The sequence below is a fragment of the Haemaphysalis longicornis genome, unplaced genomic scaffold (assembly GCF_048455015.1).
Source record: "Haemaphysalis longicornis isolate Haplotype H1 unplaced genomic scaffold, Haemaphysalis longicornis Haplotype H1 scaffold_7, whole genome shotgun sequence".
Lineage (NCBI taxonomy): Eukaryota > Metazoa > Arthropoda > Arachnida > Ixodida > Ixodidae > Haemaphysalis > Haemaphysalis longicornis.
Window position 1 is genome coordinate 165321487 of NW_027526422.1, and position 26261 is coordinate 165347747.

General features: G+C 44.7%; 1 protein-coding gene across 1 annotated transcript in view; it reads right to left on the reverse strand.

The window, feature by feature from the left end:
- Positions 1-3503: 3503 nt before the first annotated feature.
- LOC144146643 (arylsulfatase J-like) overlaps positions 3504-26261 on the reverse strand; it is a 65690-nt gene continuing 42932 nt past the window's right edge. The window contains exons 8-10 of the mRNA XM_077678580.1: positions 25227-25497; positions 21940-22117; positions 3504-3766 (exon numbers count right to left, since the gene is read on the reverse strand). Of these exons, the coding sequence (XP_077534706.1) occupies positions 3641-3766; positions 21940-22117; positions 25227-25497 (575 nt within the window). The 3' untranslated portion in view covers positions 3504-3640. The remainder of the gene's footprint in view (positions 3767-21939; positions 22118-25226; positions 25498-26261) is intronic.

Genomic DNA, 26261 nt, shown 5'->3' on the forward strand with positions numbered 1-26261 from the left:
CATTTGACTCAAACTAAAGGAAGATAACACATCAACAAATTCTTGGCATTCATGCTTTTTTGTGCTGCTAGGTGTTAGTCCGGACCGCCAATCAATCCCTGGGTAATTGAAGTCTCCAGCAAGAATTTTTGGGTATTTTGGGTGCTTGTTTTGTATAAAGTACAGCGATTCGTTTAAGTGCTCAATAAATTTGCGGGAAGAGTCTGGCGGACGGTAGCACACCCCGACAGCACAGCGTACAGAGGCAATAGGTGTACTATCACCCGTAAGATCTCTATACATAAAATCGTATCGACTAAATGGGCTTGCAAATCATTTTTAACGGCCACAATAACACCACCACCGCGAGACACTGTTCTATCTTTCCTAAATATAGAAACGTGTTTAGCCAATGGCAATTCGCAATCACTAACATCAGGGGAAAGTCACGTTTCAGTTCCAAGCACAATATCAGCAGAGCATGATTCTGAACGAGCATAGGAGGTCCTGTTTATTAAATAGGCTGCGAAAATTTGCCAGGAGGATTGACAGCTTTGAAGACGAACGATTTTTCAGTCACTTTTCTTTAGCAGCCGTGGCGCTTGACTCCTCTAAAAGTGTCTCACTCTGTTCCGTAGCAGGGATTCCGCGCCTCGGCAAGGGCACGACAATATTACTTACCGGGTCGAGGTGGTAAAGTCGGCCATTCAGGACAAGCTTATCTGAAAGTACCTTGTATTTTTCTTCTGGTCGCTTCGTTGCGTGGGCGAAGTCTCTGAGCTGTTTTCTATTATTTTCATTCTTGGCGAAAAGTCTTCCTTGAATCATACACGTGGCGACAATACGTCTTACAGATTCCATGCATTCTTTAGGAAGTAATGTTTATCTTTGAGAAATTTGAGAAAGTTGAGAAATTTGACAACTGCAGGGCGGACAGTTCCCTCTTTCCATTCACATATTCTGTGTGCCCGCTCCATCTCACCGACGTGTGTGTCCAAGTTTTCGCCAACAACCTTGGCAATTGTTTCTTCAGTCTCTGCCCACTTTTCCACACTGGTCTCAGGAAGGCCCTTAAAAATAAGGTTATTGCGCCGTATGTGGTTGTCTAGGTCGTCAACAACAAGGCTCGATCACTGAGTTTGCTTGGAGTCAGTGTTCCTGAGCTGATCGCATGTTTCCTTTAGAAGGGAGCTGACACTACTGACGTCTACACGGAGGTCCCTGAAAGAATCAGATTGCTCGAGCTCACACTGGCGTCTCTTGATATCCGTCACATTTTTTTTCATTATGGTCAAGTATTGGGTGCATCCTTGCTTACTGAGAGGCCTTTGTTAAGCTCATTTAAACGCCAAAAGAGATGTCTAGCGGCAATGTTACCTAGCAATGTAATGTAATATCCACCCTAAATAAGACGACGTTTGGGGAAATTCTTTTCAGAAACCGTTTAAAAAGAGTACGAGAGTAAACGAAAAATGTGGTTGATCCCTGTGTCACAGGAATCGGTAACACACGCAAGTGAAATGTACATTCACAGGAGCAGTTGAATGTTAAAGCAACCTCGTTCATATGCGAAGGGTTCGCGAGCCTGACCCCGCGAGACGGAGTGACGCCGACACGCAAGAAATAAAAATTAACAGGTTAATTCTGGGACAACAAAACCATAAGTGACATGCACAGAAACACCAGTGTAAAACACAACGGTCATGGGAACAACGCCACGCGGAGCCTTGCCTCAGTTCACGCGCGTCCCCCCTACACGAAGGCGCTGGCATCGAGACGCCAACTGTTGGCGCTCATTAGCGTCATGATTCGCTACTTCGCTTCGCCTCTCCTAGACGGCAGCACTATCTGAATGCGGCATAGAGATGGACATAAGGCGCGTTCGTAGAGCTGCTCGCGTCGCTGCTCATAGCGCAGTAGGAAGAGCGCCATGTACCTCCGGTTGCGGCGAGAGGGCTTCAGAGGACATGAGCTCGATTCTGGGCACCGCAGCATCAATGGCACTTTTTCGGGCGGCGTCATTTCCGTGACGGGAACAACGCGAGTGAGATCTTGGTATACCCGGGCATAAAACACTTTCGTGTTGAAGCGTTATGTTTTCTGAGCTATGATCCACCTCCTCTACTTCCTCCTTATATAACCCTAAAGCTAACACTTCTTAATCTTTGGAGTTTTCGGAAATTCTAATATTAATTCTTTATTTTGACCGAAACTAACGTAAAGACCGACAGCGCGTCCTCGTTGCTGAAGCCCATTGCTATATTGGCTATTGTCACAACTAAGGCCTAGCTTGTTGTAGTCGTCTTGAAACCACGTTGCTGACACTATTATTACATTAAATAAAAAAATTTCATCAAGAATGTTGATGTTTTCCTCTTCCTTGTTACAGGCTGAGCAAGCATTCATGTGCCGTAAAATAGGGAAATAGAACACCTAAAAATATGCTACCATTTTTGAGTAGTTTTTGCATAATTAGCATTTTTAGAAATCAGTGTGTGGCGCCGCTGGTATCCGTTGGTCGCCAAAATTTTTTTTTAGATTGGAAAGCTTGTTTTGTAAAATTGTGTAGTCTTACCCGAACAGGCTGCATAGTTGTCATATATTTCCTGCATAGCTGGTATTCGTCATAAATCAAATAAGTTAAGAGTGGTACCCCATGGTTTGATGGCCAATGCTTAGCAAATTCACTGCCTCTAACTCAAGCGTGCCATTCCTTAGCGCTCGTTGACGTCTGTTTTGAGGAAAGTTCGTTCGAAATGGACACTATGTCTGGTAAAATGTGATCGTTCGCTGTTGTTCGCCATATAATTATTTGTTTGCAATGTTATCTGTACTTTATCAGTAGACAATGGGTAATGCTGGCGATTAGCGATTTTTCGGGAGATATTGTTCGCCGATCCCATCTATGCGATTCATAGATGCGTGCTTGTAGATGCGTATATCCCAATGAGCGGCCGCTTGGTTTTGAGAAATTTATTCCGATCAGAAAAAAAACGATAAATATCGCTCATGTAGTTCATGTAGTACCGCTTTCTTTTTATGGCTAAATATTTCTAGGCAAGTAACGTTGACTATGGCGCCTACCACAAACGGCTTTGGCGTTTCGTGTTGCGCAGGGCACGCAATGCCCCAAGTTTGGCGGATTGATACACCTAGTGCAGGGACCGATTCCACCTCAGAGCACGCTGCAGAGCACGCCGCACGCCGCGGTTTCAGTTCCACTTCATTGCCCAGTCATCTTTAAGCTATTTATATTGCACCGCTTTGAGCAAGTGCGGCTATCTCGAAGATATACCTGATCCGTAAGCACACTTATTGAGGCGTGTCCAACCACGTCGACGTTTAAAAAAGTACCAGCGCCGATTCTCTAAAAAAGTTGTTTACGCTTCAACCTAGAGTAAAATCAATAAACAAAATCCGAAACTACTGAGCTACAAATATTCTATTCACACACTGATCACAGTTAAATTACCCATTATGTTTAAGATGCAATACATTCGACTACAAACATGCGTTTATTTCGTACAAAACAGCAAAAGTCAGGTATATAACTGCTATGCTGCGCGGTATTTCCTTAAGGCATCCTGATTAGATAGGGTTCTTTAAAAGATAGGTTATATTGTTAAAACTGGGGCTGTTCTGTCAGACGAAGGCAAACAAGTCACAGCCAGGGCGCCCACGTCCCGTTGTTGTTTTCCGGGTAGCCGTTTTCATCCGGTGGCAGGTTTCCAGGAGGAACCGCTGAGGCAGCGTAGCGTTGCAACTTCATTTTCAAGGTAGCAACCAACTGCATGTACCAATTCAAAGTTCGCCGTGAGACATGAAGCTGGAAATACTGCGTTTGAAATAAACGTTTAATGGCTTCTAGTTCGGTTTTCAGGTACGCAAAATGCTGGGGTATATTATGTATATATGGTCGAGGGTATGAAAATTTGGCAATTAACACTGTGAAACCAACTATTTCTACCACTCTAGCGTAACCATTAGAGTGGCTGAAGTAATTTTTTCATTTATTTACAAATACCGTGCAGGCCCATTTTCAGGGCATTGAGTAAGGGGGCTTACCAGGGGTGAGTTTGGCGATAGAATTTTAAGAAAACAGCAAATTTCGAATGAACGCAAATTGAGCAACGTTGTCACGTTATACGTTGAAAAAGATCAAAATAATACATTGCACAAACAAGTCACTTATATATACACGTAGCGAGAGAATTGCAGGATAATGTCCAACGTCGAATGAACAAAAACGGAGCAACAAATAACACGGTATATGTCGGTTCAGAGCAAAACACGATAACGCACAAAAAGGGTTACTTCTCGTCGCACATGGGAACATTTCATAGAAAAAGAAGTAAAATATGCGGAATTGCTCGTCAGAAGAAAACTCATGGAACCCACCTAGCCGAAATTCATACAGCTAGACAGAACATATTCTATTGTTCTATTTTTTAAAAAACTCGGTATAGTAAAAAACGATAAAAGGCAATAAAACACAGAAAATTATCTAGCACGTATAAGGACATCATAAAATACAAACAGGGTGCCGCAAAAGAGAAAGGGCGCGTTGTGGTACAAAGGACAGATGATCCTAATCTATAATTGGGAGGAAATAGATTAATAACAAATTATTTTAAACACATCTAAACGATACTCAAGGTGGCAAAAAAGTTGCCGCGCAAACAGTTTTGATTTTTTTTTATTAGGGAAAGAAAGAGTGCAGAGGTTGTGGAAATTTTTCAGGGTCTCATTGAGATGCCATGTCATTGGGGAAATCGTTCCACAAACGGATAACGCGAGGACGAGCTGATGAGTTGAAGGCATCGGTTGAGCCGTATAATCGTATGAACCTTTATTATGCAACATGCGCGATGTGACGGAAGGTATATCGAGTTGAAAGCGGAATGGTTTAGAGCTTTAAGCATACTTATACAAAAGTATAGAAGAGAAATGTCCCGCCAAGTACACATTGCTTGGAGAGAAAGACAGACTTTGAGTTCCGTTATGCTGTTATGGTAGCCATAAGTTCTCGAAATAAATCTTGCTGACGCATTTTGAATCACTTCAAGCATGTTGATTAGGCAATTTCGGCGAGGGAACAAGTTGGATGCGGGGAATTCAAGTTGCTGGCGAACGAAGATTTGATAAGCTATCTGACCAACATGGGCGGACCGCTATGCATGTTACGTCGTAAGTATCCCAATGATTGGGAAGCTTTTTATACTTATGGTGTTGATATGGTGTGACCAGGAAATATTTGGTGTTAACTAAATACCAATATACTTGTATGATGACGCCTGTGACAGGGGGTAATTGTCATTGCGGTACGGGTAGCTAGAAATGTTTTCCTTGCGTGTGAATGACACAATTTTGCATTTTTTCTAGTCAGCCACATCAGCCATTTTTACCTCAGTCATGAATCCTGTTGAGGTCATTTTGCAGTGTTAAATGGACATCAGTACTGGTTATTGATCGGTGAGCGGTGCAACCATCGGCGAAAATTTGCATGCGAGAAGGGGTGTCTATTGCTAAATCGTTATTATAAATTAGGAATAGCAGGGAACCGAGGACGAACCCTTGTGGTACACCTGAGGTTACTTGGGAAAAGGGAGATTGGAAATTGTACGAAGCAACAGAAAGTTCCGACGCCCAGATAAAGTGAGTGAGCCTACTCGAAGTGCCGATAATAAAGAAATTGAATGGCAGTAGGGTACGCGATCGAAAGCTTTTGAAAAATCAAGGAAAATGCAGTCAGCCTGAAGGTTGTTGTTCATGTTGCAATGTAGTTCTGACACAAATTTGCGCAGCTATCTTCCGCAAAAAAAAACCTTATCGATGTTCATGTTGGCTGTAAAAAGAGAGGTCATGAGATTGTAAGTTACAGAAAAATGAGAAGCGATTATGTGTTCGAGATGTTTGCAGTAGGTGCACTTAAGGGCGATTCGCGATAGCTTTTGGTGGAATGTTATTCCCGGCCTTAAACATGAGGACTGTTTTAGCAGTCTTCCAATCAATGGGGAGTTAGCCTGTCACCTAAGATTGCCTGAAAAGGTGATTTAGAGTTATCACCGAGACGGAAATGGGGTTTCCGAGAATTTTGGAATTGATATTGTGTACACCAACTGATGTGAATAATTTAAGATTATTGACAAGAAGTGCAATACCCTCGGCAGGTTTTTCAACTGTTTGCTTGTATTCCATGTCGAGATCGAGAATGTACGGAACGTCCCAATGGTCTTCCCAGGTTAAAACGAATGAAAAAAATGTGTGAAATGCTCAGGTGCTATGACAGTCTGAGAGGTCAGCATGGGGGTCTCTAGCAAAGAAATCCGTTCTAGATTGTGTTCCGATAATAATAGTTTCCAAACCACCCTGAAGTTTATTTGAGTAGGGAAGGCAAAAACTTTTGTTTAGCAGATTTCATTCTACCGGAGTCGGTTTTCATAAAATCTCGAAACGCCTGCCAAGCCGCGGACGTGACAAGTAGTTTTGGGAGGCGATATGGGCATTTCTTTTTGTTTTTGAGCTGTCGGATTGATTTAGTAAATCATTTCGTACTTTTATGGTTTTTGACCAAAACAAGCGGAACGTACCGATTAGATAACGCTAATCATTTGTCTCTGCTGACCACCCAGTTATCATTTGTCTCACGACAGGAAAAATGTGGCAAGTATATGTCATCGTAGAAGCTTTCTGATTCGGCGTTGATGTTGCTGCAGTTAGCTTTATTGTTATTTTTTTTCTTTACAATTCCAGTGATCGGTGTCTTAATGTTAAGGGTTACTTGAAGAAGGCTACGATCGCTAAAACCTTCTATGCACAGTACGGTAGCAACTGTTGCTGGAGCGGTGGCGAAAATCGGGTAGTTGACGTTAGAACCCCCAATGGGCTGATTCACCATTTGGGATAGGTTAAAGTATAAGACTAGGTTGATTTATTCCGCAGACATGCGCCGAAGGGAAGACCCCTGGTCTTCCCCTTAAAAATAAAACCGGCAAAGATATAATTAGCATCGTTGCGGTACTGCCGAATGCTTCCAAAATAAACGGCTAGAGTCAGGAGGACGTCAGCAATTCCGATTAGAAGTATGGCCGACATAGTTATGCACGCTACCAAGAGATAACTTTCATGTTGGAGTGTTCGATGGCAGGCTATTTCAGTCTTTTTACGGCGGGAAGAAACCTCCACCCGCTCTGCGTATTTATGCGGTCATTTCAGTGTGCAGTATACTCCGGTTAAGACGATTTGGAAGAGAGCTTAAAAAATTGTTCGTATTATCTCAAATTTGGTTTAAGCGAAAGTTTTTTTGCATTCTGGGTGTTACATTGATTTGATTGATTGATTGTGGGGTTTAACGTGCCGACGCAACGCAGGCGATGAGGCGCGCCGTAGTGGAGGGCTCCGGATTAATTTTGACCACCTGGGGATCTTTATCGTGCGCCGAAATCTCGTACACACGGGCGTTTTTGCTTTTCGCCTCCATCAGAAAAGCGGCCGCCGCGGCCGGGAATCGAACCCGCGACCTCGTGCTCAGTTCTGGGTGTTACAAGAGAGCAAAAAAGTGGTTCGTCTAACTATAGTGGTCGTCTTAACCGAGTTCCTTTGAACGGGAGCCTACTGTATGTTGAAATCGCTATGGTTAAGGAGAACTTTGTTATCAGTTATGTCAGGACATAGCCAGAGGACGTGGATTTGAATCCCGGCCGTGGTGGCCGCTTTTCTGACGGCGGCGAAAAGCAAAAACGACCGTGTGTTCGAGATTTTTGTGCACGTTAAAGATCCCCAGGCAGTCAAAATTAATCCGGAGCCCTCCACTTCGGCGCGCATCATCGCCTGTGAAGCGTCGGCGCGTTAAAAACCCCCCAATCAATCAATCAATAAGGATATAGCCAGGTTTCGATGAGGGCAAGAATATTGCAGTCACAATCATCTTGGAAGGAACACACAAAATCCCGCTTTGGCATGAGGCTGCAGGTGTTAGCGGACGATAGCGATAATGTGGGGGTGACTGTAATTAGTGAAGTCATATTCTATTGTTGCAGGCACGTGTTATACTTTAGCCATCTGCTAGCTAACACAACTGCGTCAATGTTGGCATCATAGATGCTACTTGTAATGTGCAGGTGATTAACTGAAAGGCTGTTATATTTTTCTGCAGCGTGCTTCCTCGTGTTACAAAGCAAAGTTCCTTTCTGACCAAAGCTCACGGGGACAAGCGATGGTAACATTATATACGTTGTGCATGGCTCATAAGCAATATTTTCGGCTAATGTGAACCAATATCATCATAGCCGCGAGCTGAAATAGGATTAAATATTGCCGCGAACCATGTATGGTATTGTTTATTTATTGTTTTTGTTTTCCTTCCCGGCCGCTCCCGGCTCTGTTATCTGTGTCCCAAGTGAAGCGCGTGTTCTATTCTTTCTATTTATTCCGCACGGGCTATCTCATTCCGATAAGGAGACTGATTCGCCCTAACGTCACTAGCCTAGAACAGTCTTTTTTGATCTGCAGTTTTCCATATGTGAATCGACGGTTCGGGAACCACGTGCACCGAAACATAAAAATTAGCAGTGGCTTAGCTTGGCTATGCCAGGATATACGTAGCGTGAGCTAACGTTCAGCTGGTTATTCTTAGGTTCCCTGGTCGTCTAGGAAGCTTATTATCATGCTTACTGCTGCTAAAACGATTTCCAATCCAATCCAATTCAATCCGGTCCAATTCAATCCAATCCAATTCAATAAGTCCGGTCCAGTCCAGTCACTTCTGCTCGGCTCTCCAGGAGCCACGCGAAACGGCTATCAAGCGGCTCCGGCGCAGCGTCAGACTAGGCTACTGCGCAACCGAGGCATACAGCTGGGAACGCGCCGGCGCCAGTGCTTCTGCCGGGGTTATGACGTCACTCCTCTGGAATGCACAGACCGGCGAATGTGCTGACCCATTTCTCTACACACCCGTACTCCAATTGGATTGGATTTCCAATCCACTCCAATTTCAGCCAAGGCAATCCCATCCAAACCAAATCCAAGTCAAGCCAAGCCAATCCAGGCCAATTCAATCCAATGCTCCTCGCGCTTGCGCAGCCCGGCCTGGCCCACGCGAAACTGCTCAACCTTGGTCAGGGGAGCTTACGCTACAATAGCCCGGAGAGGAGATGCCGCGGTATTCAATTCGCCGACACCAGTCGGCGCACGTCACTTTGCTTGACTGCTGTTTAACCGCCTGTGTTTTCTTTGAGTTGTTAGGGGAGCAGAAGTTCGCTCCAATACACTTGTTTTTTCTTGAAAACAACTGCGCCGTCTTTGGCTACGTAACAATATCCTAGTCGGTGAAACAGTCCCGTCGCTTCAGTAAGGGCTTGTTGCAATGGCAATGAAAACAATGCCTGTGTAACGCTGGACCTTTAACCTGTGTTCAAAACAAATAGTACTTACTTTACTCACGTTGTTGCCTAATCAAGCTGGTTGTAAATCTACTAGGCTCATGTTTAATAATTGTAAGCACAGAGCGAAAAAACGGCGGTTGTGTTACCAAACGTGCTACCTGACGACAGGTGACAAAGTGCTCTTGCAACACGCCTGCCCAAACAAACCCGTCGATTGTCGTACGCTACTCTTTATAAAAATGGAACCCTCCAGAAAAAGTCAGTCTATTGAGCACCTGATGGCCCAATTTACCATTTATTTCATAAAGGGGCAATGAAGACAGAATATACGTTTGCTTTATTCGGAACATTTCGTGTTTTATAGTGCCCCCAGCACTTCTGCGGAAGCAAATGATGCCGTATTAACTGAGAAATTATCCGATTATTGCTAAAATTTTAATTCTTCCTCCAAATTGTGTGGTTTCGTAACGTCAGCAATGAAGACATAAGCGCGTGTATTCTAACGAACTTACACTGCGTCATTCCGGTTTGCAGCCTTGCTTGCTGTCAGCCCTCGCAGATGGCGCTACAATACTCACCCACGAACCGTTGTCCGTCGTTGCTTTGTTTTTTAGCGTATTTGCTCCTGGCTTGTTTTTGTTACTGTAGAAAGTAATTGTTTCACTAAACATGAGGTATGCTCGACAAACAGGGTCGCGTAAGACCACTTCGCTTATGCTAATCGGCCAGTGTCATGTAAACCAACTTCAGTGCGGTGGAGTGCTGTGCCGTAAAAACAAGCCTAGCGCGCCCAGTACCAACAGCAGTGCGCATCGGTAGTTCTATACTTACGTGAATATTCGTAACTTTCAATGTTTACCGCACGATTCCTGCTGCTTTAAAATGAATATGCATTACATTTAAGCGGAAATAGTTCGGCAAGACTATAAGCCGTGCCTAATTTGCGTTTGCTCTTGCCGGCCTCAGCCAATCCCACAGTTGGGCTCATATGACATCTTGGTTCTGTTGCGCGAAAGGAACTAAGGGGTCGCATGGCTATTCCCTTTCATAATAATTATATAGCTTATTTGAGCGAAGTGCTGGTTAAAAGGGGTGTCGGTATGATTCTAACGCGGCAATCTTTCAACTGAACCAAACTTGTGTTTTGTCCTAATGGCCCCTAGCCCCAGTAAGCACCAGTTGACACGACACGTTTATTGCACAAACCATTAGGCACAATTGCCACAAGGCTGTGCATTCGGGACACCCATTATAGGGAAACGCAGTCATAATTTCTGAATTTATTGGACTGAAGGGCTATTTGGGGGATACAGCACTTCCATTCTTGTGAAGAAGTTACTGGCCTGAGAAAGCGCGTGTGTCGTCACATATCTCCTCACAAAAATGACGCAAACCGAATAGATATACTGACGCCCAACGCGAGTGTTCAACGTTCTGTTCGCACCAATGGCCCCACTGTCATTTTCTAATCTGAGCCCATGGGCGCCGGCACGATTCTATCTTGAGGTGGGCAAACCCGTTGCTCTGGCATGGGAGGGGACAGAGTTGGAAGAGGGGGATTGGTAGTAGGAGGAGGAGTTAAAAAACATCGGCAAAATTTATCCAAGCATATCACCCAGGAGAAGGAATGAACCATATTTATCTTTATAAGGATTGGAGGTTTTAAAATATTTAATAACGGTCGTCACATGAAACTGCATTCTATAACGGCAACATTGTATTAAAAAAAACAACCGAAGGCAGAGCCTTTTGAGGCAAATTTCTTGCGCCGACCAAGTAACAATCTGAAGCTAAATACTGCTGCGTGGAATAACTAGAGAAAATTCGTACTGGCTTTGTGAAAACCCACTGTTATTGTAACTCATGCGTTTACAGACACACCCATCGGAAAACGGTTATCTCTCTGAACGCTCGTTGTCCTTCTGATGGAGCAAAGTAGTCCGATCGCAGACAGATGGTTGTTGGTGGTCGGGTCCCAGTTCGGATTCGTGCTGTTGGGCCCTGTTCAACCTCGGTAGACATCAAATTTCATTACCAAAGTCGATGTTTTGGAAATGGCAATATTTACTAACTGGCTTGCTGAGCTCTGTCTTGAAATCTTACTCTTTTCCACAATACCTTTCATGAAGTAACAAAAGTAAAGAAAATTTGGGGGTCTCCAAATTTTTTCCCCCGCTGAATGTTGAGAAACTGGACACAGGGCCATGGCACCGCTCCAAACGCCTGTCATGCCACTTCCTCCTCTCTAACCTATGGTCGTGATAGTTCCAACCTTGACATACTCCCGCCCGCGATAATGGTTTCTGCGCAAACATGCAGAGAACCTGCGGAAGAAACGCCACAAAAATATTGTGATTGATCCTTCTTTCATAGGAATCGATAAAACACCAAGTGAAACGTGCCTTCACAGGAGCATTTCAATGTTCATTATGCGTGGAGATGAACTTGCACATTATATTTCTTCGGTATGGCACCGTTAGGCGCATCAACATTAGACACTGGATTACACGCACCGGAGCATTGCGTAAATTCGATTGAAAACACAGGCAATCGCAAACCGTCCGAACGAACCCGAACGGGTTGTCAGCGAATTGTTTGGTGAAGTCACAGTATGCTACAGCGAGAGAAGCATGATTTGCGGGTCAACAGCAGTCTTGCGGGTGTGCTTGGCGAGCGACGCCCTGCTGGTGGGTCGCTTAGGGAAAGGCTGCGACCACATTGGCCCTGCTCCGTTGCGTGTACGCCAGACGCTTGCGTTGTGACAAGCTCAGCTTGAGGAACGCGGCGGCGGGGTTCCACATGCTGGCAGCGTTCGACATAAGTGGCGTACGGATAAACACAGCAACTTCTGCTGCTACGCGCTGCCCTATTAAGGTGCCATCTATCGGCACTCAGTAGTGTCATGATCCACTATTCCCTTCTCCTCTCCTAGACGCAGCACCATCTGAATGGTCAAGTTAGAGGGAACGATGTAAGGCGTGTTTGAGCAGCTACCCGGGCATGACTTCATGCCACAGTCGGAGGAGCATTTCACACATACCGTTGTGGCCGGAGTGATCCTGGGCTCGTAACCTAACGCCGCCGTCTCAATGGAACTCTTTCTGGTGATGTCATTTCCGTGACGTATAAGATGTAGGTGAGCTTTGTGTACCCCGGCATAAAACACTTTCGTGTTAAAATAAACGGCGCCAGGTTAGCATTCTGGTTGTGATCATTCAATCTGATTGGTCTCAGCTCGGCAGGCAATTTCTTGTCCACCCACGCTTTGATGAGTGACGTAGCCTCCTTGTCCCAGGTCTGTTTAGCCCTGGCAAGAAAAGCCCAACGCATTTCTGTTCCAGGGTGCAAACTAGATAGCGGGTGACCTTGGGTAGACGTGCTTTGCAACGTTGTACTGACTGGGTTTCCACGTGAATATGTCGCCGTGTACGTCGGTTGGACGGAAAATCAGCCGGCATCTCTCTGCTTCGCGAAAATGAATGCCGTCTTCGTTGTTGGGATTCAGCTTAATTACCTTCTGCACCACAGATCCAGCTGTCCTATGTTGCCATCTCGCCCTGTGCCTACGTTTGCCGGTTGTGCGACGATTTGACCTGATGTTTACGATGGCATCTTTCGAATCCCGAGGAGCCAGAACTGAATGCTCTTTGTCTCCAGTCCCTAACTCGAGGGCACAATGTTTGTGGTTCACTAGGCTCTTCATTTCGCTCCGGTATGAACTCGCTCTGCGGCTGGGACGCGACACAAGATGCAGAGTTGACAGCGCATACAGCGAACTCTGAGGATGCCTGTGATGTTTCTACACTTGCTGATTCATCGGCGTGGACTAGAGACTTATGAAAGAAAACTCGAGAGGTCATAATCAGGCTCTGTGACGTTTGGAACAAGGCAACTATAAAAGCGGTTTCTTGAGTTCTCCGTGCAGAGTTTCCCTTCATTTCCTTACGTATGTAGTCATTGTGCTGAGGGTGCCACTTTTCGATAAATTATCTTGCAGCTGTCTATTAGTTAGAGTAATCACTGCAAGGTATACGTCCTATTCATTATTTTTGTGTAGTCTTCCAAGTCCCTTATGTTTCAGATCTGATTGTCAAGCGTGACGACACGGATCTGTTTTTTCTGTGCGGATTCGTAATGAGATTTCAGCATACTTGGTTTTGCAGATGGTTGTTTTAATGCGATTTCCAGCGCGTTGACGAGGCCCGAAATCTGTACCCTAAGGGCCTCTTTGAGCCGAAGCAGTTGGCTCACGTCGTTCATGTCTTTGCATTTTATATGTTCGGGGAGGAGCGTCGAGCAGCCGGCCATAACGGGCACGTCCAAGTGCAAGGCCTCGGAGCTGAGGGAATCAAGAAGTTTAGAAAGCAGACATTTTCCAGGCCTCGCGTGCCTCGAAGATTCGCTGCGCCTCCATGTAGTCCACTAGACCGTTCCACCCAGGTTTCAAGGTAGCAAATGTTGAGGGACTGGATCCAGGGCCGTGGTATCACTCGGAACGCTTCGTTGCCACTTCGTACTCTCTAACCAATGATGCCGATAGTATCAAGCTCGTCGTCTTCGTTTTTAAATGCAGAGCATTTCTTAGCCTCGCCTGTTCCTACGTCGGACGGTGTCAACAGTTCCGCGTCCGCAGCAGGTGCGCCTCTCCTTCCCTCCTCTCTCTAAACAGCAGCTGGCGCGCGCATGCGACGTAGTCAGCCCGTTCGCTCCGTCGCGGTCTCGGCGTAACAGGTGCGTGATTGCAGCGCGGTGGGGCGTGGAAGGGCGCGCGCTGCTTACGCATGCGCGCTCTCCCCCCCGTACTGCTCTGCCTCTACTGCGCGCGCTGCAAATATAGCGGCTAGCGGTCGCTCGTGTTTCAGTCCCTGCGTTGCTCCTTCCTTCCTTGGTTGACGCTCGTGCCCACGTTTACTCGTGTCTGCTACTCCAACATCACGGAAGAAGCGATGGAAGCAACACTGCCTTCAATCAGTAGTGAGGCCCCAATTCTCTGCATTTACTCGTGTTCCCCTCGCGGCAAGGCGCAGGAATTTTTTTACCCAACACTGATTGCAGAGAGTCAAACTAAGGGATGGAGCTGCCACGAGTATTCTCTAGGTGTGTTTGTCTTGTGCATTTGGTGGGGAACGATTCCAGTCAGACTTACTTCCGTGCCAAGCTGTGTTGCTTTCTCCTCGTTCTCTGAATATCGGTGAGACAAAATTTATTCCACTTTCATTCTATGCTCATTCATTATTTCTATGGGGAGATGCAAGGGGTGCTGAACGTTTAAACTGATCAATTAAAATTCAATTTTAAACAAAGTGTGCACGACAATACCGATACGATAGGTTGACCATTTAGCTTCCATGAGATAACCGGAAATGTCTCTTCATTATGCAAGAATAAAGCTAACAAGAAAGTTTTCAATTAGGCTATCTTAAATATGTTTTACCGAGCACACGTTTTGAAAAAGTACGTTAAATAATTTGCCCTATAAGAATTTAGATCGCAGACTAAGAGGTCAACTTCATGGGCCATATCATGCCGGCGCCACTCAGAGCAACGGCATTTTTCCTCAAAGGATAACCAAAAAAATTAAAAGGAAACAAGAAATGGGGCACGAATAAGCTTCGATTAAGATTTTGCCCAAATAGTGCGTGCACCTCAGTGTTTTCAATGACAGACTTGAATCGCACTTCTAAATGTGGTGACGTTTACCTGTTAGGAATAATTAGAAGGTAGCGATGTCGGATGGCTACATGGATGGTGCAGGGTGCTCAGGTGCGGCGATGGCGGAAGAAATATCTTCAGATTAGGGGTCGTCGACCACTCGGCAAGGAGCATTTGGGGCCAATTTCAGATCAGCAGTAGCACCCCGCTTGTTAAAAACAGCTCTGGCGCACAGAGTTTGCGAGAAGCCCTAGCCGGCCCTTTTTTTGCCGTTCTGCGTACCCTACGGTGTAGACATTGTGGCCACGATTGGCTTAGGTGCGCAGTTTTCTGAAGTTTCAAGGTTATTCAAGGATAACGGGGCAGACAAGATGAACAAATAACCGGTATGCCTCAGGATATCACAAAGTAAGAATTGTTACTATTGGGGGGGGGAGGGGACTCGTAGCACAACATTAGATTAAATGATGTGTAATATGCAACGGACAATGGGTGTTATGGCTTAATTTTCCCACAATGTGTAAGTACGCAGTAGTAACGTGAAAAAGTAGAAAAGAACGTTTTATACAAGTTTTGGAAAAATAACAAAAATAAGGAACAAGTCTGCAATTATTATAAAAGCAAAATTAAGCAACATGTACTATAAGGTTTCGGTTAGATGTGCAAATCTCCACTTATACAATAGGAGCAGCGAAACTCTAATTATACGCGTAGCATACAACTCATCCAATTATTGTGAAACAAGCAGAAAGTAGGAAAAAAGATTCAAATTTACTTTAATAATTACCCGTACATCTATCATTTTGTAAGCTCAGAAATTAGGTTTTTTGGTTCGTCACCAAAATGAGCACTCCCTGAAAGAAGGGTTTCAGGAGGAATCCAGTTCCACACCCAGGCACCAGCAAACTTAGCAGTCAATAATTTTTGGTACTTTGTGCGAACGTTCCTCAAAATAAAATTCTCACGCGCACAGAACCGAGTTCTATTATTATTTGTAAAAAGTTCAGTGGTGAAGCTTTCTATCCTCACATCATGATGAATGATGCAAAAAATAAGGATGCCTAACTTTAAAGTATACATTTGCCTAAGTGGAAGTATGTTTAATTCAATGTATAGGGGTTAGAGTGAAAAATTTCACCCACCTCCCCGCGAGGGGAAGCCTGTGTAGATGCGACGCATCGTGGGGTTCACTTGGTGTTTCCGTTGGATTGATTCTGAAATTGCGTGAAACGTGTCGGGAACGCGTATGATTATTATGTTTTATGATTATTATTATGTTTTATTGGCCAATCTTGGTCAATCTCTCTAAGTGGTATGCTTGGGGCTTCGCTGTCGCAACGACCTTTACTCCGTCATTGTTGCTGTAAGTGGGAGCTTCTTTTCTTTTATTGCATGTGTTAATCATTGCCCCATCATTCGTTGTATCAGTAGCATCTTGACGCAGTTTGAATGAGTCAAGTATATAAGCCGCGTTGGTAGCATTGGATTCTGTCTCGGTTTTGTGGCGCAGTGGGAAGAGCACCATGTACCTCGCGTTCCGCCCACAGGGTCGTGGGATCGAAACCGGGCGCCGCTAACACTTTTTTTACAGTATAGGGGGAGGGGTGTGTACGGATAACAACGCCGTATGGAGGGACAAGGCGAGTGAATGAGATGCAGTCGCATCTGAAAGGTAAGGACTGGACGTCATTAGCCTTCGGCTTGGTCTTGGTTTTGGATGCGCCGTATATTATCTAGATGTGTGTTGTACGTGTTCGCCCATGATGATGTGCAATATGAAAGGTGAATGTGAATATAAGAGTAGTATAGTTACGGGATAACATGTTGTGGAATGTATGGTCGTGCTTTCAGAATGACGTGAATACCGAAAGAAACCTTTTTAAGAAGTGACCGCATGAGATTGGAAGATCACCTGTTTATCGAAGATGACGCCAAGAAACGGAGTTCTCTCCTAAGCAGGTATACTGTGAGAACCTATGCAACTCAAAGAGCCATGGTAACCGTTTCTTTTTTTTTTTTTGGGGGGGGGGGGTGATGAAATGCCATAAATGTTACTTTTGTAGCATTAATATACAACTGATTTTTCAGGCACAACTCGTGAACCTTGATAAGGCCAGAGTTTAGTTCGTATTGAAGTGCGATTGTATTGCTGCGGGATTTAAATATAGTGGTGTCATCCGCATATAGCAGACATTTTGGGCGTTCAAGCACACGAGGCAAATCATTATCCAATAAGCAACTCAGTAAGTAACCGGAGCAAGTAATTAACCTTGCGGCGCTGTTCCAGCTGCGCTGCTGAGCTTTGGTGCCGGTAAATTCACCTGACGTAGCCACCTAGCATCAGAACAAAAACAAAACGCGGGAAGACGGAGACCGCGACTTTTCCGCCTTTCGAACGGAGTCCGCAAGATGTAGAGAAGACAGCAACTCGTCAGCACACTTACAGACGTGGCAAGCAGGGATAAAATAGTCTACGACCATGGCAACCAGGAAATTATTTTGACGACACTCCCAGAAGCACCTTGCCTGAGTTGCGAACGGGAGGGCGTGGCATCGGGGCATCCGGACATTAACGGATGCAGTTTCTTTGTCGGTGGTGGTGGCCCCCCTCGGCTTTTTCGGCTGAACATGGCGGATTCCCGCATGGCAGAACGAATAGCACTACAGTTACACCTTGATATAATAAATTTTACAAAAATTTGCATTTTTTTACATTCAGGTTGTCGTTGCATAGAGGTTTTGATTTAAGGCATGAGGGAAGGAAACAGAATCAAAACCAAAATGCAAGACATCGCCGACGGTGAACTCACCTTTGACACGTTTATTTCAGTGAAAAATGGCGGCATTTCTCAGCCTGCTGTTTTTCCATCACATAAGACATTTCACGACAATCCAAATAAACAAGGTCGCATGCCCCCATATTTACAAGCGTAACGTAACTATACCTTTTGGATTTCTACACTTTTCGGTGCGTTAACGCGTTTCAATGGCAAAACATGTACTGAAAGAATGCCTTTGCGCAACTTTACGCTTTTTTTTTCTCACTCAAAATCAGAGCGTGCTCGCTGGTATACTGTACCGGGCGGTGAAGGCGTGAAGGCGGTGACGAGGGAGACGGCATTTAAAATTGCGAGCTTGTCGTGAAAAGAGTAATCTTTTCGTTTTTAGGCGGCGGAATTCTTATCACCGGCGAACCCATACCACAGACAGCAGTGACGACGCGCGACTACACGACGACAGGCAGGCGCAGCACTTAAGCGACACTACACTCACACGTGGAAACGCGAGGAAGTTTGCGATGCGGGCGAAATTCGCTTAATTAGTGCATCTCGCCAGCCTATTTTTGCAGAAAAAGTGCAAAAAAACAATGACTCATTAGCGTATCGAATTCGTTACATCAAGGTTAACCGTCGCAATACCTTTGTTGCATAAGAGTCGCCAACCAATTGGCTTCAATGAGGCTGGCAATGGGGAATTGAGAAACTTTGTTAAATCCAGGAATTCTTTACATGGAGCTGCGTTACATCCAGGTTTAACAGTATTCCCCGGAACCTCGTTCCTCGCACTCGTCGCCTTGCAAATGTGGCAATGGTGTGCAGGAAAAGTAAACGTACGTTCCGATGCCAAACAGGAGCTCAGGACAAGAGTGTTTGACCGGAGCAAAAGGCTTCGAAGCCAGCCTTTCGAACACGTTTGACATCGCCCTCAAGTCGCTCAGCCCCTGTCGTTAGGCGAGGAAGTTGTTAACAATGAACTCAGGCTTATCAAATCTGCAGATGGGTAAGACAGGTTCCAAATCTCTCCTAAGTGAAACGTACACTTTAGCAGGAAAAATTCCAGGTGCAAAATTGCCCCCATCTCCCCGCGAGGGAACCCTGGTGTGAGGCGGCGCATCTGGGGGTTCAATTGGCGTTTCCATTGGGTTGATTCTCTACATCGCGTGAAAGCGTATTGTGAACGCGTAGGATGCTTTCCATCACATACGGATGTTCTCATACGCGGACGATGAGGCCAATTTTACATTTTCATGCACATGCATACGTGAAATGAGAGAGTACACGTGTTTTAGCGACCACAAAGTGACGCGAAGTCGAACGAAAACGAGCGTGCGCTTACTGAACCGCCGCGGAGCGATACCCGCTTTATATTCACAGAGCTTGAAGGAGAGGAGACCGCGGGAGAGAGTCGCGCATGCGCGCACATGCGCACTGGAGCAGCTGTTAACGCAGCGTTAACGCAGCGAAGCGCGCGCAAACCAAGCGCGCCAGCTGTTGTGATGCTAATGCGCCGGAGTGATGGTGTCGCGAACAGGTGTGGGAGAGACCAACGGAGGAGAGTCGCGCATGCGCAGGTGGCGTGCGGACGGGCGCCGACGACGCAGGAGGGACATGCCTCAGAGCAAGAGGTGCGCCGCATCTAAAAATTGCGCTACAAAAAATAGGAGCTCTGCCTCGCTTACATCATTGTTTTTCGACGCATAAAGAAATTTTCTCCCCCTTTTTTGACGTCAGGGTTGCCCTACTGAACATTCTGAAAAGTTTCTGATACCACCTTGCTGTTCTAAGAACTTTATTCCTCCGTCTCCCCTGATTACCAATGGCAGTGGGAAAATAAGCAAGCAAGGAGTGAGCAGTGGTGCTGAGTGCGAGCGAGCTATGGAGGCAGAGCGAGCTATGGAGGGAGGCAAGGTAGGCGTGCGGGGAGGGGAAGGACGAAGTGCCTCTTTGTCTGAGCCGTTTAGTTCAAATCTGGTTTTAGATCAAAATAATTCGTCTGCATCCATAAGCTTATCGTTGCTTCCAGAAAGAACATAACGCGAGTTAATGTTCTGTGACAGGAATTAGGCCATGCTTACCACACTCTTGCCGAAGCATTCCCTAAGCTACATGGCTAATCTATGATACCGACGCAACCGCGCTTGCGCAGCAGTGTTTTGAGTGTTCACACAGACGCTTACGTCTAACGTAGCCCAGAAGTGGTGTTTATCTTCCGCAGCCATTAATTTGTCTGATTCTTGGTCAAATACGCAATGGAAACAACCTTCTAGGCTTCATGGCTGAAAGTGGGAAACCGACAGCATTTCTAGCTTGTGTGATTCGTTCGCACCAACCTGTTTTGTAAGGCTTCCGCATACAATTTATTCGAGAATTCACAGTTTTGAGTTATTGATGCGATCCTTCTGGGAAAACGTACAGATTGCCCGTGTGTGTGTCCTCCGCGAATATTCAACAGAAGCCTTGTTTCAATATATTATCTCCTAAAGACCTCAAAAAGTACCGCTTTTTTAGGTCAACAGATTAACAGCAGTAACTGTAGCACAACATAAGGAAAATTTTGTTGCACCTGCGATATGAAATTCCCGACTCTCTTGGATATTAGCATCCAATGATAGTACTGTGCAGAATAAAACGTTTCGTCAAACTCGAAGTAGCGCTTCCCGTTTCCCCTCTTCCCCTTCCCGACGATTCCTTCAGCGACAACGGCACTCCTAATGGCCCTACAGCATCAACGGAGCTCAGTGAGCTCAAGCGCCTGCGGTATTTTTCTAATGGCCACAACCAGCATCATCTTCGGTTTGCATAGTTTGCAATGTTGAAAACCAATAACTGCTACTATATACATTAGGTCACCTCAGCATGTTTTCATAGCCTACTTCGTGTCAGGTAGAGGTTACCACACGCACGATAACAAGAAAAGTTATTTAGGGTTGTAGTATATATATATGTATATATATATATATATATATATATATATATATATATATATATATATGGGGCGCGTTGAGGAAATACAGAAAGATAGGTCGGCAGTCTACAACGCCAAAAGAGGCATAGGCGTGTGTTTTTTCTTTCTTTCTTCGGTATATTGAAAAAATGTCAACTTCATTAACCGTAGTAAAAAAAAGAGAGCCTAACCACACCCCTATGCCTCCTTTGGCGTTGTAGACTGCCGACCTATCTTTATATATATATATATATATATATATATATATATATATATATATATATATATATATATATATATATATATATATATATATATATATATATATATATATATATATATATATATATATATATAAATATATATATAGTATAATGGTTGGCAGTCAAGAAAACCTCGGAAAGCAAAGAGAGGTAGGTCATAGAAACAGATGACGAATTTGTTGAGTCAGAAAGAAAGTGGTGAAAAAATGCCCGCCGGGTGGGATCTGAACCCACGACCTCCAGAATACCGGTCTGGGGCGAGGTCTGGAGGTCTGGGTTCAGGTCCCACCCGGCGGGCATTTTTTCACCAGTTTCTTTCTGACTCAAAAATTCTTCATCTGTTCCTGTCACCTACCGCATTCCCCCCTTTGCTTTCCGAGCTTTTCTTGAGTGCCAACCCTTATTCTGTTGAAATTCACCGAGCCCCTCATTTCCCATTTCTATATATATATACCTGAGGTATATATATATATATACACACCTTGATTCCTGAGGAAGACCTGTCTCAGGTCGAAACGTTGGAAATTAAGTCTCCGAAGAGCGTACTTCTACTTTGTGCGTATTCCTGCAGCAACTAAGGACTCTACTTCACGACTATATATATATATATATATATATATATATATATATATATATATATATGGACGGTTCTTGTTTGATCAACCATTTGCTAGATCTAGTTAGATTCGGCTGGCAAGGAGAGTGCGTCCGAAGAATCGAATGCTGGTGAAATATCACAAAATTGTTTAGCCCACTCTAGATATCGGGCCGCACTTCTGTTATTCTGCCAATTGATTGCAGTAAACGAGTTCACTGAAGTTAGTTTTACTTAATAAAATAACATTGCTTCTTCATTTTCTCTGCGACGCTATGTACAATGATGAGTAAAATCTACATAAACGACTCCTCTCCTGCGCATTATGGTGCTCAAGCTTTACCTTTGGGTGAGTGCTTGCCAGGTTGATCAGCTCACACGGATCTTTGGCCAGGTCAAATAGGTACGGTGGTTGATCGCTGACGAAATTTGAGTCCTCCTCTTCTTCCTTGCCGCAATCTACGGTGGTACGCTGACGCCAGTCTTGTGGGAAGTTGAGGTCTTTGACGCCGTAAAAGCTCCTGCATTTGTTTGAAAAGTATCCGCATTTAGTTCGACCAACAACGTGACACGCCTAAAGCTAATGATTATTCCATGGAGTGAATACTGACACTGATGCGACATTGAAGTGCAGCCTTCCTGGACTGCTAACCGGCAAGATCACTCCAGCCATATAGAACTAAAACAATTCGCGTTTATTGGCTGTGAAGCGTCCTTAGCGAAAGCAATGTTCTTCGGCAGGTTGGTGGTTTTCGCGACGGGGAACTCTGTATGTCTAGTTTTTTCGCTTGCCACAAAACACCCCTACTATACCTTACGAAATACGGGAAAGCACCAGCTTTTATTTTTCGTTACCATTAGCAGCACAATTTGAGAGACCTGCAACATAAAGTAAGCATTTCGGTTGGGCGGGGATTACCAGGCTACAGCCGGCAGTGTCGTTGCGCCCCTAGTACAAATTCTAAGTCACTGGTGCAAGTTATAGGCTTTCTCTTGGAGGGTTCCACAATAATGATAACCGATTAATTCCGCAGTGGGAGGAAGATTCTAACAGGTGTCGAAATATTTTATGGGTGAACATTTATGGAACTACTGTAAACCTCCAAAAACCTGAGAAAAATTTCAGGGTTTTAAACGCGTCAAGGCTTAAAGCGAAGCTTATTAGGGACTTTTCATCTTTTGCGCCTAGAAAAAAATTAGTACTCTCTCCCACTGGGTTCCTTGCGAACCACATAGCATGTTTTGTTGTTACCGCACCTCGCATCATGCGTTCTTTGTTACTGCTATTCAAGCAGCGAATACACCTGCTCTCCTATTTTTGTAAACCTACAGCAGTATTCATAGCAGGTTTTTCATTTCATAGCAGGTTTTTCATTAATTTATGCATAACATATTTTTGGTGCCCGGCCTACCAGCACCGTAGAGATAACTAACTTGTTGAAAATAAACTAAAAATTGTTAATTTGAATTCGATTAATTTACTCTTACGGTTAATTTGGACGGACGCCCTGGTCCCGGTACAGCACTGTATATTTCAATTGGGGAAAACCCCGGATAATTGGAAAAAGTTGGCATCAAGAACGGTTAATTCGAAATGGGAACCGCTGGTTTCCATCGCTCCTCGCAAAAGAAGTCGGCCAAGAGTGACTACAATGGGTTGCAAATCCACACAAAACGAAAGTTACTAATGAAGCAAAATAAAGAAAGAAAAAACAACAGAATAGCGCGTGGGCTACACCGCTGTGAAAGTATATTTCGCTTCCGCGGTGGCCGCCGTATCGCCGGAGCCGTTCGCTGTTATTTACTAAGTCATCTGCCACAATCGTGCAGTTGGGCCTCATTCCAAAGGTGGCTTCCTTGTGTTCGGCTCGCCCAATGTAGCGCGATGCTTATTCATTCTAGCGCCCGCTAGGTAATTCAAACAATTTTATGGTCGCCTCCGAATTCAAATTAACAAGCTTTTACTTTATTTGCCTTTTCGTATTATTGGCCGGCGCTACCATAGACCCGTATACTTTAGCTCTGCAAATACAGTCGTATTATTGGGTTATTTTACAATACAGCATATACGTGCTGTCCAATGGCCTGTATTTATTATTCCTCGCCTGAACCGGTACACTTGCAGTGGCAGTGATATGTCGTGAGAGGGTGCGAATGTGTTGAGGCTCGGTTAGGTCTCACTATTTGAACTATGATCAAACTTCCTTCTTTCTGGAGAAAAGTAGCGTCGAATTCAAATCGCTTTTTTCTATATAGGGAAGTTTTCACAATGGAGACGCGGTATTACAGGATCCATGCAGCACCACTACGTACAGCAAGTAAAAGCAACAGTGGTCATTCCGTGGCTACCACGGGCGTGCGTGTGTTGGGTTGGTACCGGCTGCCCGGTTCTTCTGTGCAACCATTTCTGCTTGGGGGCAAGCCGTGAATATTTGATTGATTTGATTGATTGTAGGGTTTTAACGCGCCGACGCAGCGCAGGCGATGAGGCGCGCCGTAGTGGAGGGCTCCGGATTAATTTTGACCAACTGGGGATCTTTAACGTGCGCCGAAATCTCGTACACACGGGCGTTTTTGCTTTTCGCCTCCATCAGAAAAGCGGCCGCCGCGGCCGGGAATCGAACCCGCGACCTCGTGCTCAGCAGCGCAACGCCTTAGCCACTGAGCCACCGCGGCGGGTCAGCCGTGAATATTTCTGCAGTTTCTTAGTCTCTAGGGTTACCGGAATCGCCAAATTTTAAAGAGTACCCGGCGGCTCAATGTAATCGCGAATTCAGAAAAGGATCGAAATCGGTACTTAGACCTTTCTTGGAGCAAGATGGGAGCTATCAGGGAGACCACGGACGTACTTCAAAGTATGTCTACTTGAGAATTATTGTACTAGCAGCAGAGCCATATTCTGTGAAACTCGAAGAGTTAACCAGAAAACGTTATGCTAATGGGCTAGAAAACAGGTCAGAAAACAGATTAGAATAAAAGGCACGCCGTAGACGAGGCTGAGCGAGTGCCGAAAATGGTATGTTTAGCACCGAACAGGAGTAAGGTGCACAAGGTTTACTTTTTATGAGTACTTTAGGATTTTATAAAAAAAAAACACAGTGGAGGTTGGGTTGGCGGCCGGATTGAAAGTACCCGCTTCAGGTTTAAACTTGTTATATATGTACGCAACACAGCTGTTGGAATTCCGGAATGAGGTTTGGGTATATTAGAAACAGTCCCGAAAAATAAAGCAATACTCAACCCTTTGAATACCGCACAAGCATATCGTAAATAAACATAGAACTTCACTGTTGCGGAGCTTTAAGAAAACAGTATGCGTGAACACATTATCAAGGCTTACAAAAAAAACATCATGCATTCCACAATTCCACACCATTTTTAGAGTTTGGTGTAAATTATTGGTGACATTGACAACAAAGATACCTGTGCAATAGCGTAGTTCTACACCCCCTAGGTATGCTTATAGGTCGCCGTTAAATTAATCCAGATGATACCTTAAAACACAGTACAAACGTGGTACCCAATGTCTCTGGACTTCCGGCATTGCCCAGCCTTGTTGCAACTTAACAGCGCAAAACTTCAGAAGTTGAACCATTATGTGTTTGATTAAAAGGAGTTCAGAATAATTACCTCAGTACGCGAGCCACCGTTGAGTTTGCCGTTAGCTCATCGAGATCGTCATATGGCCGTGGATTTCCGGTTGTCTTATATCGACTGTCATACTGTCCGTCCTCCTGATGTCCTAGCACAATCTTGTGGTTTCTGTCACGAAGCGCTGCTGTTTTCTCGACAGGGTCAATGTTGTACAACATCTGCGTTCGCGGGGACGGCAAGTCCTGAGAAAGATGGCGCCACATGTCTATTCCATCCAGGTGGCCTCCCAGCTTGTCTGGATAACCACCTACGAACGAGAAGCGGGGAAATTGTAAATGAAAACTTCGGTATGTGCATACATAGCCACCGTAAAAAGTCATCAAAACGGAAACTAATACACTCGATAAAACGGACAATGTATTTTAGTTTCTCCTAATTGCTTGACTCAAATATCTGAGAAAAACGCGCGACAACCTTAACCACAGTCTGTTCATCAGCTGAGAATAGTTAAATAATATTTTCATGAAAACAATTTTTAACGACATTTGTTTTTACCAACTCAACGTGTACGAATGCCACGGGGCAAAATTTTATGTGAACAATGATTTCATATTTGAAGGATGCAGCTGCCTATCACTGACCTTTTATTAACGCTAGGACGATGATGATGAACGAGAACTTCGTAATTTTGCAGACTTTGCAAATAATGCTACCGAGCCGCCTCGAGGGTTTTTAGTTTTGTAATTGGAGGAATTGGATGGTTGGATGCGTAAATTAAGTTCTAAAACTATCCACGTTAAGTTTTGCACTGTACGCGTGAGTTTGTGAGAATATGTGAAAGATACTCCGTATTTTAACTACCACAGTGGGAGTAATGTGGTTTTTGTCATAAGGCGGAGAAACAGCTGCGGATATAGATCCCTTCCAAAAAAGGCATACGACGACGACAAGAGTTACTACAGTTTCATAGAGTATTTTTTGCCTTTCACGTGGTCGGGAACTTATTTTGAGTTGACTTAATGTGAATATGAACTTCTTGTACAATGTAATAAATGCTAAGAGTTGATTTAG